At 37.4% G+C, this 19,077-nt stretch overlaps 1 protein-coding gene across 1 annotated transcript; it reads right to left on the minus strand.

Moving 5' to 3' along the window:
• Positions 1-83: 83 nt before the first annotated feature.
• adgrf3b (adhesion G protein-coupled receptor F3b) lies at positions 84-14,185 on the minus strand. Its single transcript, XM_044106816.1, has 18 exons — positions 14,058-14,185; positions 12,063-12,120; positions 11,901-11,913; positions 11,570-11,707; positions 10,653-10,805; positions 10,432-10,493; positions 10,292-10,350; positions 9,536-9,666; positions 8,353-8,583; positions 7,553-7,777; positions 7,334-7,465; positions 7,043-7,245; positions 6,584-6,772; positions 4,889-6,202; positions 2,878-2,919; positions 2,680-2,709; positions 2,498-2,580; positions 84-399 (listed from the first exon to the last, which is right to left on the minus strand). Exons 2-17 carry the CDS (start codon positions 12,111-12,113, stop codon positions 2,503-2,505), a joined length of 3,051 nt encoding a protein of 1,016 aa, XP_043962751.1. The 5' UTR covers positions 12,114-12,120; positions 14,058-14,185; the 3' UTR covers positions 84-399; positions 2,498-2,502.
• Positions 14,186-19,077: the final 4,892 nt, after the last annotated feature.

A 19,077-nucleotide genomic window follows, 5' to 3' on the forward strand; every position in this document is an offset into this window, starting at 1 on the left:
GCATTAAGTTGCTATTTGTACTGAGAAGCATAAACAGTCACTGTTTACTATTTGCATTATTTAATTAAAATTATAATAAATAAAAGCTCCACACTGACCCAAAACCTAAAGAAAATATTGGCTATTTAAATGCATCTTTTGTCTCATTGGTCAGTAACACATTTAGAATGTACTTCTACAGTATATATGCATCATTTTGGAAATATCACCAACTCACTGCTAATTATCATTAGTCTTCTACTTGATTGTTTTTTGATTATGTTCTTAGAGCAACCAGCTACACATTTGGAACAGTCTACGGATCAAAAATCTACTACATTGCAAACTTCAAGAAGTGTTCTCTCCTGGGTCACAGGGGGGCGCTGTGGTCGCCAGAGCTGCTCTTACTGTTTCCGCTGTCTGTGGCACACAAATAGCGACATTTAAGACCAGAAAACAAACTTTAGAAGTTCAAAATGTTAAGTGTGTTGCCGACTGACTTCTTTAATTAGAGGGTGATCTGTAAAGCTAAGTGGATGTTTTTGGTAACTCTTAAAGACGAAAAACACTTGCATGTGGTGCTGATTGTGTTATTGTTTCAAGATCAGACTGAATAGCTAGCAAACAGATAAAGTTATTAGCTCATTTATCACCAAATAAAGAAGAGATGGTAACCTCTTGTGGACCATGTCTTTAAACCTGATTTAGCGCCCAGATGCTATGTAGCGCTGTGCCTCCTCCTTTCAGTTGGTCCAACCAGACAAGCGAGTCAGCAGCGCTGTCGGTTCCATCGCTCTGGTGTTTACTGTGCCACTTTATTTTCTTAACCAAAGATCACCCCCATGAGCCAACATAGTCGTATAATATGGTACATGCTGAGTAGACTGACCAATGCAAATCAAGTTCTCTAGAAAAACTGTATGTGATGTCATAAAAAAAAATACATCGTCAAGAGTGTCTGTAAGGTTGCAAAATGCTGAATGTTGCAGTTTTATTGAATCAAATTTTTATTAACTGTCATGGTTCACCTTGACAGTTCACCACACTGAAGCTGAATGTGGTGTGAAGTATTAATGCTTTGAAGCCTAAAGGCAAGTTTTAAATGTAGCGTGAAGCTTTGAAGTTACATTTCAAAATAGTGTTAGCTAAAATTAACAAGCCAAGGATGTGTACCAAATTTTTAAACCAGTGTAAACGTAGAAGGAGGACACTTATGAAGGTAAAGAAGAAAATTTAACAATTAGTTGCATTAATAAAATATTATTTCTTGCCATTCTGAATTTTACAGTGTTAGTTGCTAAGTAACTGTATCAGTTCTTATCTGCTCTGGCAGCCTGCAAGCTGTTTACTTTACCAACAAACATGCTAACACTCATTGCTAGCATTTTTCTCAATCAGTTTCCTTAAAATCAAAAGCTGTTTGCGGTATTCCCTACAGGAAAAACTTCCAGACAGCTAACTTTATAGTTTTTTACTAGATGGAATCAGTTAGGAATATTAATTCGCTTTCAATTATCAAACAGCTAAATGACAGCTGCAGGTAGAGGGAGTGTTACGTTACCGAAAACAACCTTCTCTTGCTTCACATAGAAGACTTTAAACTTTAGGAATGAGACAGTAGATGTAGCCATTTAACAGATCTATGTCTAGATTTTGATTTACCAATCTTTATATTTTCTCTATTTCTACTATGACCGTGTCTGATAAAACAGATTTTTCAATCCAAACTATAATTGTTCAGTCTCTGGTCTCCATTAAGAATTTCCTGCAGCATCCCATGAGTATTTAGTCTCAGTTTTAGACCATTGTAGCAAATCCGAAAACAAAATCAAAAAGTAATAATATAATAAAGCAACATTATAATAACTGTAATAAAATGCGACTACATTTTTTGGTTTCATATGATATCAATTAATAATTTCTACCAGCAGGGGGTCAATTGGAGTAAATTTGGTTTGATTATGAGTCAAGATAGAAATGTACAGCTGATTTTACATGAGCTGTAAGCATTTAAATGTGTATTGGTCTTTATATTTCATAAACATATTGAAATACAGCAGAAGACAAATTCATATATAATGCGTACAGAATGTTTTGTCCACATGGTTTGAAAGTATGAAGTAATATGTAGGTATGATTGGGGTTAAGATTTAGTGGGTAAACTGACCTGAAGTACCTAAACATACTCTTCTTCTAAAACCTGGTCATTAGGAATCTTAGTTCATCAACAGGTGTTAGGGCCATGATGTTACAGATCACTTCATATAGTTCCACATCATAACACTTCCCCCAGAAACTGTACAGCAGGGACTAAACATGATGGTTGTGTTACCATTTACTATATGGATCAGTGAATCTGGCTGTTTTGAATAAATGACAGCATCACTGTCATTTTATCAATACGTTGAATAGGTCCACTTTTATAACTTCTACCTTTCTCCTAAGCCTTACATTCAGTAACATTAGCTTTTGATCTCAAATTGAAAGTCAATAATAGACCACGTATAGGAGATCTTACCTCCATCATTTGTCTTTTGTGTAGAGTGTAGATGAACTATTAGTCAGTTTCTTGGCACCATCAGTGTCTCGTCCAGTTTTTACCTGAGGAAAGACCCCCCCCAAAAAACAACATGATTTCTTCTGGGTGTTTCCATCATATCATAGCTTAAAGTATTCCAGCTGAATAACTACAGTACTTACCATTATGATTCTAACCACTTCCTGCCTCACCTGGGGATAACATAAACAAAATGATGGTAAAAATTGTCTTTCCATACAGGGGACGTGGTAAAACGTAACATATGCTCACTTCAGAGTCACTGGTTTTTTTTTTTGGTTTCATTTCACTTTTATGTTGAGTAAGAAGTACAGCGCAAAGTGTCTAAAAGGCAAACCTACCTTCTGCTCTCCCACAGCACCTGTTAGCAGAATGAAAAGGCCCTGAAAGAGACAAAAGCATATTTTACAAGATTTCTATCCGGTGCCACTACCTTTAAAACTAATCCTGTATTTTTGCTTTCTTCTCCATCACTTAGCCTGTAGATTCCACTGTGTACATAACACACTCACTATCGTCTACCTTCTGACAATGTGGACATTTTACATTGTTAATGTTGAGTTGAGTTGTGTTGAGTAGACCATGCTTTTCTCTTTTTTTTTCTTTTCCATGGTTTCTGGCTTCCCTGTTGTCTGATTGTGAAATCTGCCTCACTCCTCCTGAGTGTCAAGCTGTTAAAAATGGTTTGTAATCACAAAATTAGCTGCCTCTTACATTTTGTCCATGTCCTTTAGACATGATTAATGATTGATTTGACCTCCAGATCACATTAATCATACAGCATCTGAGTTTTAGTCACCTCACTTTTTGTTACTAAAGGTGAAATTGTAAAACATTTTTTTAACATTTTCACCCTTAGTGGTGTTTGTATCCTGTACAATTCAACTGAAATTTAAAGAAATCAATCAAATAGGGGGGCAACAACCTGGGTGCTTCCATGGAGATGTCTTCAGGTTAAAGCTTAGTGGAAAGACCTTTTTACTAAATTTCTATCATCACTTTTGGGGGCTTGTTACAGCTTCCTGCATTTTGTATATTATCTAACTTTTCTTAGTCTACCTTAGAAAAGTTCTCAAAACTATCAGATAGTGAGGACATGTCTGATCCACCGTCCTCTTCAGATGAGTGTTTATTATATTCTATTTGGAAATATCCAAGTAATGGTGGGTCAGAATTTAAGACAGCTGAATCACATTGTGTTTGAGCAAAGCACAGCACTGGCTTAAGGGTGTGCAACATTTTCTTTCATTTGAATTGTGTCGGAATAGGTTTGAAAGTCTTTCTGGAAAAAGATGAAATTTTAACAGGGATAATATTTGCACTTTTACGAGCTGCTGCGCATGTAGCTTACATTCAATGCAAAAGCTGTTTCCAAAATGTTATTTTGGGCACCTTGTGAGTACAGTGGCTCACTGTTTGCTGATTTGCTTATTTACCATCAGATTACAGGAGAAGATATGTACAGTTCTGACTTCATCATTATGAATGTCACGTTTACTATTTCAGCCTCCCACACCTCCTTGTTGGGTTTATAGTAGGCCTGTCTTTCAGTCCGTGGTTATGTCACTGTTGTTGGTCTTACAATGGAAAGAAAAGGCTTACACACATAGCATTTTTCAAATGGATCCTGTATATATTTATCAATATGACTGTATATATACTACTGACTTTAAGTTTGTCAAAAATTAGCCAAACTATTATTAAGTTTGGGTTAATATCAACTGAAACTGAAGCCCATTTCACATCATGGTACTGCAAAAACAATATGTAAGCGCCAAAAGGCCTTCCGTGTAAGGACAAGATCACTGGTGCTTTTAAATAATGAATTATCATTAACGGCACCCTCGTTCGGATCGGTACGTCTGTCTTCGCAGTGCAAGATTGCTGTTTACAGCTCAGGCTTCATAGCGTCGAACTGGCACATTACAAGTGTCACAGCCAAACGTCAGCAGTTAGCTAAAATAAAAAACTTCAACAGAGCGTACGCCTCCAGCAAGCAATCATTCCTCAATAGCTGATGGTCCAGCCATTCTGTACGAAGCAAAACCAAGAACAAGGAGCTGGATTTTTACCAAGCTAGCAACTCCCTGTTGTTCTATCGACTGAGAGGAAAGCATTTTAGGTACAAGCAAAATTGTTGTGGACCTTCTCCGTCATGTTATTTGCATCAGATCCTGTGTTTTGTGCTCACCTATTAGCAGTGGGGTGTATTATTTATGTGTTGCTTTCAACTCCTCCCTCGCCCATTATGTGTTGATTTCTTTCAGTTGATCGTAAGGTGTACGAAGCGTGTGAAGATCACGGATCGACACAATGATGTGAAAGGGGCTTGTGAGTTGCATAGTAAATTACCTGAAAAGAATTGAGGATGACGAAGGCGTAGTCAGCAACCGGATACAAGGAGCTGTTTTCATCCAGCATAAGTAAACCAAACCCAATGATCCACGTTACTCCAAAGACAGGAGCTAGAAAGACGATCACTTTGAGAATGCTCTTGGCTGTGTCCTTGTCATCTGATTTGCTGCTGTCTGGTGCAGAGGTCTTCACCAGGGTGACAATGACAACCACCATGGAGAAGAGATTTGACAAAATAATGGTTCCCACAGGAAGAATAAATGCGTGAATGGAGCCCTCCAACAGCCGGACATATGTCAACCAACAAGACTTTCTACAGTAGTAGTCCTGTTCTTTGTATTTGTAATACACATAGCTGGCTCCCACTAGTGCAATTGGTACAACATAGCCTACAATGCTGGAGAGGTACATGAAGACTCTTTTCCTGACTGGGCTGAAAACAAAGATGAGTTGGTGGACGAGCATCACACTCAGACAAAGCATCCAGCAGAACATTGCCAGGTAAAACAGGTGCTTGCAGACGGTGAAGGTAAAGCACCAGGTATCGGAGAGTTGTTCGGGTTTAGTTGAAGCCAAGAAGCTGCAGTCTGCGAGCAGGCGGAACACGGCAATGTTCACCACGGCTGTGTGACGGAAATGCGACAGGTTCGTCTTTGTCACCGCTGACCACACCAAGGATTCGACGAAAAGAAAGATCAGCAGGGAGAAAACAGACACACCCAGTCCAATGTTTGTGATCATGTCAAGGATCGTAGTATCCTTGGTGGTGTCGCCTTTGGACATGAGAACAGAGAAGGAAGTGAGGTGGTTGCATTCGCAGAGTGTTTGGTTGTCATCGGTGACGTTGGCAATGCAGCCTTCGCTGGACCAGTCTTTTATATTTGTATCCCAGAAGACACAGAGACGTTCTGTGGCGGTTGGTTGCTCGTCAGGGAAGAACATTTTAATCGTAATATCTGAATCATTGTTGCCTTCGAGGGTGGTTGACAGCACTATACTGCTGTGATTTTTGCCTGGAAATTTCTTGTTTTTCAATTTTTCCATCAGATTCCTCACGCCCATGGTTTTCATTGTTCCATTGGTCTTGTTCAAATTCACATCAATGCCAAACACAGAAATGCTGCAGTCATCACTTGAGCAGAATTTGAGCTCCAGGTTTGTACTGTTGAAACCCTCACTGGTGTTGATCTTGATGTTCTTCACCAAAGTCTCCACACTGGAAAGGTAGTTTGCAGACATGCCGTGACGGACTGAATCATTTACCCCATTCCAGCTTGAGTTGACCATATTGCTGGCTGCATCAATTAAATCCTGTAAGATATTAGGAAAACACACATGCATGTTATGTGGTAGTCAGGTTAGTACATTGTCAGTTTGACAGTAGGATAAAAATGGTAGCTGAAATTAACTTTTAACTGATCTACAAGGTATCCAACAACTGCTGATGAACTCTTTAAAATTAGTATTGTCCAAATGATATTTAGTTGCAGATATAACCTACTTTATATCATCATTTTGAAGGTCATATTGTTTACTAAAAACAACATGCTTTCTTTAGTAATCAGTGTGATGATTATGCCCAGACATCTCACAAATAGATAGTGTAGATATAAAAACATTTATGAAGAAAGAAAATACTTAGAGTAGAGTTTTACACTGAAACTGAATTATATCAACAGTAAATGATCTTACAGGAAACACTGTCTCATCCAAAACAACGTTGACTGAAGCATTGGCCATCACTCCTATGATGCCAATGGAAGCACCAATGTCAGCAGTGTCAGCACCAGAGCCATCGGAACTTAAACTAGAGCTGTTCTTGATTCCTCCAAATATGTCCTTAGCCACTTCCTGTGTGGCTCCAAGTCCACTCAAAAAATTCTAGAAAAAACATCAACAGCAATAGACAAGCAAATATTAGTATGCAAATCCTGCAGAAATGATAATGATTTTCCTTCTGCGTCCTTAGTGGTGAAAAGATAAAGGAAGGTGTTACTACTTAACATCTTCGATCCTGGCAGAGGCTTACAGTTCAGCAATTTGCAAACTTTGTATTGATTTTGAAAGTCTAATATAAAGCATATGCATTAAATCATTTCTTCTTTTTGAGTAGATAAGTGGGACATTCTGTGTGGGTAAATCCAAACTCACGTTAGCTGCGTCTGTAACTTTGCTCAGCTCCTCACTGATGCATTGGGAGAAAACCTCTTTCCATTCTCCCTCTGGACCACATTGACGTGACTTGTACCCTACCCTGCGTGGTGGACAAGTCCGATTAAATAATGTCACTCCAGCCGGAGTTTTTGGCCAAACCTCGTTGTTGAGAGTCTCATCTTTGCAGAATTTTGCAGTGTCTTGAGAAAAAAAAGGATTAATGTCAGTCAACGTAAAGGCAAGTTAGAAGTATTGTGTCAACTGTGTTAAGTTGAATGGATTCAATACCACGAAACACAGGGATTTCCACAGATGCATTCTTATCCTGGTTTAGGTTGTTTCGAAAAGTGATTTTCACAGGTGCTACATTAAGCTCACACTCCACCCAACCGTTGTATTGAAAACTTATTTTATTGGTTGCTGCAACACAAAGATTGATGTTTCTGTCAGGAAGCTGATTTAAGTTTAAGAATAGTAAATGTCCAAAAGACTGTAGAATTCTCTTACCACTACTCTGTGGACCAGGTTTATTATTGTAGCTCCAAAAGTATGTGTATGGCTCTTCAGACTCTGGGATAGTTGCTGTAACAGTTATAGGAGGTTTATTGCCAGAACAATCTGCAATCAAAGGGCTAAACTTCATGGTAATCACATCCGGCAGGAGAACGACTTTTATGGGAATGCTGGCAGTGTGTCTGATTGTTCCAGTAGTAAATCCACACTCATATGTACCTGATGGGAACACACAGATACATTTCAAGGTCTTACTTTTTGGCTTTCAAATGACTGCTCATACATAGCTTGAAAACATTTGGTTTGAGACACACTTAAGCATAAAATGGTATTTAATGCTTTTGTAATCTAACTGGTAATGTTAAAAAAACAACAACAAAAAAAAAAAAACAGGGCACCATAGGGATGTTTTGAGGCTATACTGATGTGGATTCAGTAAAGCTTCTAAAAATGTCATCAAACTTGATCATAGACTTTTCTGCTTCAACTACAAGAAGAGATGCCGTTTCCCCGTTTTGTCACCCTTGAGTCCCTGTGTGTCTCTAGAAATCAGGTGAACAGGCAGCAGGAGAGACTGAGCTGAAATAATACTCCTGGCCCAGACTGTGTCATCCCATGTGAACCACCTGTCTGGGATTCTGAAGCATTTCTTCGTTATGACGTTTATTCTCCCTTTAGAAAACTTGATTACGTGGTAATTACATACAATACACACAGAGTTTAGTCTCATCTTGTATATCGAAGCTGGTTTTAGTTAAACATTAAGATAATCCAGGTAAGGTTGGTATACTTGCCTGTCCAGGCACCTGTTGCTTTAGTTACAACAAGTTTCACACAGGATTTGTATTTTTCAGTGACACAGTCCGTGTTAATTTGGGTCAGAAGGCCTTTGTTGATCGAAAAGCGCTCAAATGGTTTGCTTAGGTTCCACCCAGCGCTGCCTGTGGCTTCCTCCATTTGGCAGGTAAGACTAATTATGCCCTCATATTCCACTGTACTGGTTTCTGCAGAGATGTTTACCATTTCTATGTCATAGCAGAAGACAGAAAGATCAGTCAGATTAATAGACCAGAAATAATCCCATTCTTTAGTTTACAACCCACAAAAAAGTGCCTCTGCCATGCATGGAAGGCAGCATTTTGCACGAGTAATCAAGAAACAAATAACACATAGAAATGAACAACCGCTAGTGAACATTATAGAAAGCTTTTAGAAAAATAATTGCAGACATATTTAATCAGTTGAGATGTGAGGAACTGATCCGGTGCACTTTCAAAATAACCACACAAGCTAGAAATCATTTTCACACTTCGGCCTCGTCCACATGTAGCCAGATGTTTGGGAAAAGTAACACATTTTCACTCGCTTTGGCCTTTCATCCACACAGAAACTCAGTTTGACATAACTAAAAGTTGCTATTTATAAAAACCCAGACCAAAGTAGAGAATTGAAAACAACTCTTTATGTTTGCGTGTCTATATATGAAAACGGAGATTTGCGGTCTGACGCATTACACTCTGCAACAAGTAATGGAGTCAATACAAACTTGCTTTGACATGATTCCCAATTAACCCTATCTTGTGTTTTGTTAAATTTATATTTCAGTTAGCAAAATTGAAAAATGAAGCTTTGTTATAGCAATTTTAAACTACTATTTAAAAGTACTTTAACCTACATATCTTTCCACACAAGCAAACATCCTGGCGTTAAGGTTAATTCCTAACAGGAAGTCTTGGATGTTTTGGAGCAATCTGATTGGCTGACACAAGTTTTAGCTTTGTGCTTTTCTGCATTCAAAATAATGCTAAGGGCTGGATTTACGCGGGTTCACATGGATGAAAGCATTTTCCTGTAACTGATGAGGAAAATTTTATTTAATAATTTTTTCTATAAAAACATGCCTACGTGTGTACAAGGCCGGAAAGTGACATCACACAGATTATGAAATATGAAAATGGAACTGTGAGATTTACTGACTTTTAGTGTCGACGTAAATTGGGGCCGATGTCAGGTTGGTAGACAGAGCAGTCAGAATCTGTTGAAACGTCGGTACGTCTAATCTGACATAGACACCCATCTGAAAGTCAGCAATGGTCGGATCTGAAGGTCTGCAGAGGATTTGGAAAATATAATGAATAAAACATAGACAAATGGAAACAATAGAAACAGTTTGCTTTTTTGGCAGAGAACTGACTTCAAGGCACATAGTGCTTACATTAAGTATAATTATTTACTTCTTTACTCCCTTTCTTTCTTTCTTTCTTTCTTCCTTCCTTCCTTTCTTATACTGTCTTTTTTATCTTTTCTTTTCATTTCTGTACTCCCTTCCATAAACCATTGCCTTCCTTCCCTGCCATCGTTCCTTCTTTCTGTTTTTCTTCCCATCCTTGCTTCCTTTCCTTTTGTCTGTTTTTTTTTTTTTTTGTGGTTGCAAAAGTCTATGTTTAAACATGAGAACAGTGAAATTATCTGCAATTAGTTTGTAATAAGCTTCTGAATTTTGGAGTTAATTATAGATGTGGAAAGACAGCTCTGCCAATCTGAGTCAGAAAGGGTGTCTGCTGCACACTTTCACTTTTCCACGTGAAAGTGTGTAGCAGACTGTGTACAGTCATTAAAAGTGCAGTCATCAAACTCAAGGCACGTGGGGGAAAAAAAAGGTCTCGTAATATCAGTTGTGTTGCGTTTGTCAGCAAAACGACAACATCCAGGTGACATTTGCAGAGTCCAAACCTCGGCCCGGTGATATTCACGGATCCCACGCCATTCATCAAATTCAGCCCAGCATTAAGCTAAAAACAGAGAGAAGAGAGAAGTTCTAGCACTTAGCTGAATGTCGAATAAACCTCTTCTGAGACAAGAGCGACGCATACCTTCGTGGTTTGTACAGAAGTCCAGGACCCCGAAGTCAGCTGAACGGATCCATTGATGATAACTTCCAACAAATTACAAAAAATGAGAAAAAAAAACAACAAAACGTTTTGATGCAAAAATCAAAGCATGTGCAAAAGGTAGGGCATGGTTCAAATCTTTTAGATCTCTTAGGTAACTGGCCAATTTTCAAAAACTGTCAAAGACTTTGGCGGGCCCTTACCATCGAATTTCTCAACACAGATGGATGTAGCCTGGGACACATTTTTCAGACATGGAGTTTCGGTACAGCAGCCGTAATTGTAGCAGACCTCGTTACTCCAAGCGTAGCCTTTGGAGCAGTTGCAGTTGTAGTCTTCTCCAACAACCAGGCACTCTGGAGAGTGACACAGAAAACACATTTCTGCTACCAAAGGCACGAGAACATTAGATTGTAAAATCACTGGAGAAAAAGTTTGAATGATTTGATGAAGTGTTGCTTTGTTCACACTTCTACAAAAGTACAATTTCATAAAAAAATAATAATAAAAAACAAAGCAACAACTTGAGATGGTACTTCCAGACCAAAACAAATATTGGTAAAATTAAAAGATTCAAAGACTCAAAAAGCAAAGAATGTAGTTTAAAAAAAGCCAAAATACTGAGATCCTTTAAATCAGGGTGTCAAACTTATTTTCATTTTGGGCCAAATTAAGAACACGATTGCTCTTAAAGGGCCGGTTGTGCCGAATGTAACTGTTAAAAAAACACAAGCAAAAAAACCAATAAATTCTTACAATTAAATTACATTATTGATCGTCTTTTCAGTCCCTCCAGGATTTTGTGATTCTTTTTCATCATTTTTTTGCAATAAAAATCAAAGTGTTTATGATACTGATTTAGAAATATTCGCCCTTATTTATGACGGTAAATGCAACATTTTGACATCAATTAAGGCTGAGGAAGCCGTTTGGTACGAGTAAGAAAGTTTTTGACAAATCTTTGAGAAAAACCTGCAATAAACTCCCAATTATTAGCATTAAACAGCACGTGGACTTGTTGATTTTGTTTGAATTTCCACAATAATTCTCAAGAACCTAGAGAACAAATGATTGGTGTCATTTGTTGGCAAAACTACTTTCCTAATTTCAGATAGAATACCTGCGACCAGCTGGCTGCTGCTGATTATCACATTGTTTCCACCCACATTGAGTGAAACGGATGGGGCCCAACTCGCCAGGATGCTCTGAGCGGTCAGCGTGACGTTGCTCTCCACCATCACCTCCGCAACATAGATGTCTTGATGAAAGAGGAAGAAGACGAGTTGATAAGCACAGACAGAATGCAATTTACCGTCCTGATTAACATAACAGATTGACAGTCTATCTGGAATGACATAAAGTTATAGAGTGAACAGAAAGGAAGAGGTCTTGAGTTGTAGTGTTTGTGAAAAATTTGGTTTTTTTTTTGCGTGTGCTGTCAAATCTCTCACCTTGTGAAAAAACCTACAAAGGCAAAAAAATAAGAAAGAAAGAAGGAAAGAAAGCACCATAGTTAGTTTCTGTGTCAAATTGAGTTGGGCTTGCATTGTTTTCATGAGCAAAACAGTGCAGGCCGTACAAATAGAAAGTTTGAGAAGGAAGGTTGTCTCTACCTGGCACATGCACAGGGCGCCGACCAGAAAACCAAACTGTTTGGTCCACATTGCTCCTCTGATGGGAAAAGAAAGACCAAAGATTTTAAGAATGTTCAAAGAATATTTTCAAACAGGTCAGCGGTTTGTTCAAGAACATACATATGTAACCAACTACATAAAAAAAACAAAAACAAAGTCCCTGGCATTCTGGAAGACAATAAAGACATTCTCCTGAAATATCCCAGAACTGAGAGTTACTAATAATTCTCAAAAATAGCCTCAACTTCAGTTTTACTTCAACGTTACTCTGACAAGTCGAGGTGCATTGGATTTATGTGTGTGGGGATTTCCCTATGATATATTTTTTTAAAAAGAACAGTGCAGATCTCATGCAGTATTTTCCCTTCCTAACTGCAGCCAGAGGAGCAGGTGAAACCACATTCAAATGAGCAAATATGAAATACATAATGAATAAAAGCTGAATCTGCTCTACAACCAAAGCAGTCGAAATGTGAAAACATTAATGAGAAACGTGAGTTAAAAGAAATATATCTGTCTCCCTACTTCTGCTAAATCTCCTGGGTCACTCTGAAGATTTTGTATTTTTTTTCTATTTTAGATTTATAAAGCCTGCTTCCACTCTTTCATACACCTTAAAAAAAATCTGTTATTCTACGTTCCCCCCTCCTCTCATTCACTGAAGGTTTGAACACTCTATGTAGCAATTTCATTTCTTCCTTGGTCTCTGTTTATTTTGCTGTCTTTAGAGTTTCAGAGAAATAAAGATGATTTTTCTGTTTTCATCCCCTTGGATACATGTTGCTATGAATTAACACATTTAGTTAAAAACATATTGATAAAATAAACTACACTGAGTTGCTACCTTGCCGTAATAGACAAAGGATCCCAAGGATTAAAACTATTGTTTTTTAAAATTGCAATTCTGTTCTTGTGTCTTAGGGACCCAAAAATCAAGATGTAAAAAATGTAAAGATGTCGTAAAAACAAATAATGTGGTCTATATTATTTGATGGTTGTATAACCATCATATTAATGGTTATACAACCATTAATATGAGAGTCTTCCTCTGATTCAGCATCATCTCAAGTTGTACTTTCTGTTAAGGAGGAAACTTACTTGTGTGTTTTATAGCATATATTTGTGACTTGTGAATTTTTAAGTTGTTGTGTAAATCCTGATTAAAATACATTTTAATCATAAAATGTATTAGAATAAATGTTATGTTATAAAATGTATCTATGACATAAGTACAGTTAAATGCAGAAGATTTTCTGCTTCCAAAACAGTTTAGAACAACATAAACGTGCTGGTTTATGTTTAACTTCTTTCTGTCTCACAATTTCTTTTTACATAATTTATCAGCAGCCATCTGGGTTTTTTTTTGTTAGTTTTTTTTCTATTGAAGGTTGCGCAGTGAGTATTTTCCTAAGCAAACACGTTTGCATTACTTTGCATCTGAGCTATGACTGGCAGTAAACTGGTGGTTTTTCCCCCCCCCTTCTGATACAGGAAACTGTTAAATTCAACCCGCAGAAGCAGCTGTAAAAAAAACCAGCGCAGTGAAATTTCATTAAACGCAGCACATCCTTTAACCCACAACATTTCCCTGTTGCCTGATGCCTTCCTGCGGCTCATTGTTCCTGAAATCTGTCCGATGGAACAAGTTGGAGGTTTTTCTTTTGTGTGACATCACTTCTTCATTTATAAAAAAAAAAGAAGCTTAAAAACAAGTACAGTAAAATAATTTACTCTATAAGACAAAAAACCCCCCGATCCATATGAATCTATGCTCTCAGAACATAATATCATATATTTAAGTAGCTTTATCCCAGTTATTTCAAAAAAAAAAAAAGGACATTAGCTGCTACAGGTCAAAGTGCATTTCACCAAAATGAGTTTTAATGTTGCTATGTGTATGAACTTGAATGTTCACTCAGAAAATGTGTGAAAAATGCCACAAAGTCATTCAAATCAATCTAAAGCAACTCTTACCTTTGTTTGCTCCCACTGTCTCACAGGAAACCAAGATATGAAACGTTCTGACTTTAGCTAACCAAGTAAGGATGGAGTCCCATATCTACCAGCAGCTGATCAGCAGTCAGAATCCCAGTAAGTGTGCACATTCGTTTCTACCGCTGGCTTATGCTGAGCAGGGTGGTGCTGTTTTTTTTTTTGGGAGGGGTGGGGGAGTTGGATGCTCTTTCTGTTGGAGGCTCATTTGCATCCGTGGCTGGTCTCCAGTCCAGCCGGGCTGCTCAGGGCAGGGCCCGTGTCTTCAGGTTTTCCATGGACATTTGTCTACCAAATCAAGCCGTCTCCTTCAGGAAGAGCAGCCTCTGGTCTTGAGGCTGGTCAGTCTGAGGTTCGTTTCTTAAGATGGCCTCGTGACGCCTTGTTATCAAAGAAAGAGAGAGAGAGAGAAGAAAAAAGAAAAACACATTTTCCTACATTTTCCCATTTCCTGGAAAGGTTACCCCTTTTTTTTTTTTTTTCCAAAAACACAAATTTGAATGTTTCTTTTAATAATTGTTTTTTTTATTTTTTTTATTGGGGTTGTATGTGACTCGGTGTTCTGCAGTCGTGAAGTTGGAGACAAGTTGTGGAATTATTTTGCGAACCGAACAAAAATCTTTGTCCATATTCTGCTAACATCTAAAAAACACAATTTTGCAATGGCTTTGTTTTTCATTAAATAAGAAATTAAATTGAAATCACACACCAATGAGTTTTTTCACACGATACGTCATTAAAAATCAATAAGATAATAATAATTCAGCCGCGGCGCTCATCATCTGTCAGTCAATCAGAAATCTCTGTTTCCATTAAGCAGATTTTTTTTATTTTTTTTTTGTAATTTCAATTTGTGCAATTTTATGGTTAATGAAAACACAGCCAGTGTTCTGTCATTCTAAGCAACACTGTTTAAAAAAAGGTCCCATGTGTCTGAACCAAGGAAACAGCTGAATTTGGAAACCATCTGAGATGACTCATGTCTGAACTTTGACTGTTCCATTCTAACACATTCTCATGCTTTGATTAACCCTCCTGTTATGTTGTGGGTCGAATTGACTCTGAACAGAATAGATGTCTGATGTTCATTTAGAAATGCCACTACTTTAAAACAAAATCTTTAAATATCAGACCAATCCATATCAATGTTTAAATTAATTTCATGTGTAAGGATTGTTTTTTTTTTCTTTGTTGATTTTTCCAGTGGACAATAATGAAATCAAAATATGTTTTTAAAGGTAAAAGAAATAAATTATACTTATTGGTCTGTTATCTGTAGGAGATAAAGAACATTACTGCATTCATATTAATTGAAATGATATTGATAATTAGATACAGACATGATTTTGGGAACATGTTGGGATTCTGACTAAACTGGATGGTTTAACTCTCCAATATCAGCGTTCAATTTTCTCCACTCTGAACGTTTTGCACACAGGCCATGAAGTTACATTTTGGTACTTTTATGATTTACCACCTTCTTTTACCAATATTTTTTATACAGGGTGAGCCATAAGTTTCCATACATAGGAGAAGGTAACATGTATATTCCTTTAATATTTCAGATACCCAACAAGATGCGTTTGACAAAAGAGCAAAGAATTGAAAATACACCGATGGTTGGATCAGGACGCAGTCTCATGGTTGCTCGAAACTCCAACAGAGCATCACACACAACACTGTGGTCCAAGACGTCCGGCGATTACACAGATCCCACAACAACAACAAAACAGTTGTCTGATACAAAATGTTTATTTTTTTTCTATTTATCGAAACTTATGGCCCATCCTGTATAATTACAATATTTCACCCAATTCTCAAAAAACAAGAAAGAAAAATAATCACTAATCATAATCATAGTGAAATCAGAGCACATCAGTGCAGGACGCTAAAGACAGCGTTTAAATGAATCCCACTTCTGTTGGAAAGAAACATTATAAGGCACAAAAGGGAATCTTGTGCAAATGATGTTTTTGCATTTTCTCATGATTTACCTCCTCATTTCAATATTCCGATTTAAGGCACGCCACATGGTCCTGGAGAACAATGCCGACCCGACACTCTGCTCCTTTACATCGTGTGCTCACAATCAAGCCTGGTTGGCGGCAGAGTCGGCATTCAACTTTGAAAAAGTTGCTGTGGTTGACAAATTATTTCCTAGCTTCTGGTTTTCATAATTCTCAGTTCAACTTCAGGTTGGCAAACAAGCAGCAGCTGCTGGGGATTTGCATGGTGGCACAGACAACGTCATAGTCTTTGTCCCTCAGCTGCACGGAGACCGATAAATTCATCAATAATTAGATAGAAGAAGTGTTGACCTGCAGAGTGACCGCTGGTGACAATAGACTCCAGTCAAATAAAACAAACACCAGTGGAATCGTTCAAGGTTACCGTTTCTTGTTCAGAGGAGTTTGTGTTAAGGGCAGCGTACGTTCATGATGCATACAGAGACCATCCACTGACTTTCATTTACCATAACTTGCCCGGTTGGATGTATTGAAAATGAATTAGCTTAATGGAAACAAAGCAATCCAGAAAAAACTGGGTTTTTTGATCAAATGTTTTGCGTATCAAAACTGCAACGAAAACACATTTTTTCTCATCAAACGAGTCACATGATCATCAACTGGATGATGCCGCTGGCGCAAACCAAGAACAAGAAGAAGAAGAAGAAGACAGAAGGTGGTTGGAGGATCATGGAGCTGAATGGTTTTATAAATGACCTATCGCGTTGCTTTAATTGTGTTTCTTATTTAACGGAAATGCCACAACTGCAAAATATTGTTTTTTAATATAATATAGACAAAGATCTGTCACTCTCACACCCAAACACAAATAATCCAAACACTTTAAATTAATCCAAACACAGATTACTCTTCCATGGATGCGGCCTGCCCGGCTTGATGCTGGATCCAGTCTGGACTCATAAAGTCAATCACAGAATTAGGATGCCAACGTCAGAAAGCCTTTTAGCAAAGCAAATATTTCCAGGCATGTCAGTAACCATCATCTACAAATTAAGCCAGAGGTACCCAAAACATGACACCTAAAAAAAAAAAAAAAGAAAAAAGAAGGAAAAAAAGATGATGGAAATAACCATTTGCATGAGATTTGCTGCTCATGGTTCTAGAAAAGACTTTCTCCTGTCATGCCTGCTAAACAAACGATTGTCGGAAGTTGAGGGATTACAGGTAAATTGTTTTGTATGACAGCGTTGCCCACAGTCTCCCCCTGCCCCCCGGACCCCTCGCAAACCCCCCCCCCCAAAAAAACCCAGGGTTCCTTTTACTGCTAAATTGAAATGATGCATTTAAATCCGTGTTTAGAAATAGAAAGGATAGCGCGACTCATGTTTGGAGGCCTTGAGTCCTCGGCACGGCCGTCGTGGGTTCAATTCCCGGACACGATGATGTCTTCCCCCCCTCTCCTTACTCCTTTCCTGTCAGCCTACTGTCATATAAGAGACACAAGACCACAAAAAGAGAGACACCCTGGAGGGGAGAAAAAAGAAATAGAAAATTGAAGTCTGAAATAAGGAAAGAAAGGATGAAAGAAAGGCAGCAACATAAGGAGCCACGGTAACAGGTTTGAGGTTATTATTTTTAAAACATCATTATAAAAAGTCCTGAAGGAACACTGCGAGGAAGAAACAGAGAACACACGAGCAAAACGTGATCTAAAGTACTATGTAAATGTAAAATGTATTTTTTAAGGTCCCAAATATAAATTCTGTTAAAAAAAAACGTGACTTTTTTTTTTAACTCAGCATATAACTTAAATATTCCATCACACATAACCAAAGTGTCAGACAACATGTCACAACATTGATATAGCAGTAAAGGAAATGAAAACACATGCAAAGTAGCTGGCAGGTAGTGAGTAAGCAAAAAAAAAAACAAACAACAATTTAACAAGGTATGGAATAGAGTTACAAAATATGTTCATCGGGTTCGACGATGAACAAATATGGCCGCCTCTCTTCTGTCAGCCGCAGCTACAAACTAGTAGCCAGACATTATCAACGAGCCCTTTGAGATATCAGCTGGAGAAATAAACGTAATTATGAATGAAAATTATCTTTCCATTTATTAATATTAATATTAATACTATTATCATTAATATGAGCACTGGTCAGAAATTGCTGTGCACAAGTACTTTGACGGAAACTTGTTTTTTTATGTGAACATAAAAAAACCCTCATAGTATATACATATTTTATACATTATATATTCACAACACATACAGAAAAATCAACAGAACTAAAAAAAAAAGCAATAAAATAAAATAAAAATGTTAAAAAATCAACACGAACAAACAACCTAAAATGAATCAAGATTTCAGCAAGGCAACTTGAATATAAAGCATAAAAAAGTTATAATAATTCAGGGCAATAGATTAAAGTGTAAGTGATTTGAAAAAAGAAATCAGCTTAAAAGCATTTTTTTTTAACATTGATGGGAAGTTGAGCGGAAAGAAAAGCTACAGTGCAAAAGATGGGGAAAGAAACGGGGATAATGAACGGCTTTTGTTTTCAAATTTCATGTGTAAAGAAATGTTTTCAAGAGGCCCACGTTTCAGTTTTAATAATCCAGATTTTATGTAATTTAAATGTTCTGAGGATCTGAATTTTAGATTTTGTTTAGCTGCAAGACTGAATAATCTCAGTAATAGAAATAAACACTTAAAATGTGTTACTGTAGAAATAATGAACAGATAAAAGGAATTCAGTAATCAGTTTGCTCATTAAATTGTTTACTCAAATGAACCTTGATTATATTCCCATTAGTTGAGATGGGAAGTCATTTTGTAAAATTTTAATAATATTTTGTCTTTATATATTTCTGATAGAAGGAAGGCATTTATGGCAACCTGAAGGTATCTTGAAATAACAATGGATAATCGACGTAAAAGCTTTTTTGTTTTTGGTAATTTCTTTGCTTTGTGCAAGAGAGATGAAATATCAACAACAAAGTATAAAGAAATGATGGATGAAATTTTTTTA

Source organism: Gambusia affinis, linkage group LG22, assembly GCF_019740435.1.
Source record: "Gambusia affinis linkage group LG22, SWU_Gaff_1.0, whole genome shotgun sequence".
Lineage (NCBI taxonomy): Eukaryota > Metazoa > Chordata > Actinopteri > Cyprinodontiformes > Poeciliidae > Gambusia > Gambusia affinis.

Bases quoted from the DNA above. Each gene is read 5' to 3' on its own strand.
- adgrf3b (XM_044106816.1), bottom strand. From the start codon at position 12,113: ATGTGGACCAAACAGTTTGGTTTTCTGGTCGGCGCCCTGTGCATGTGC. The intron at 10,351-10,431 runs GTATGCGTCGCT...CTCTGTTTTTAG, and splicing joins CTTCTGTACAAACCACGAAG to CTTAATGCTGGGCTGAATTT. The intron at 2,710-2,877 runs GTAGGTTTGCCT...TGTTATCCCCAG, and splicing joins GTGCTGTGGGAGAGCAGAAG to GTGAGGCAGGAAGTGGTTAG.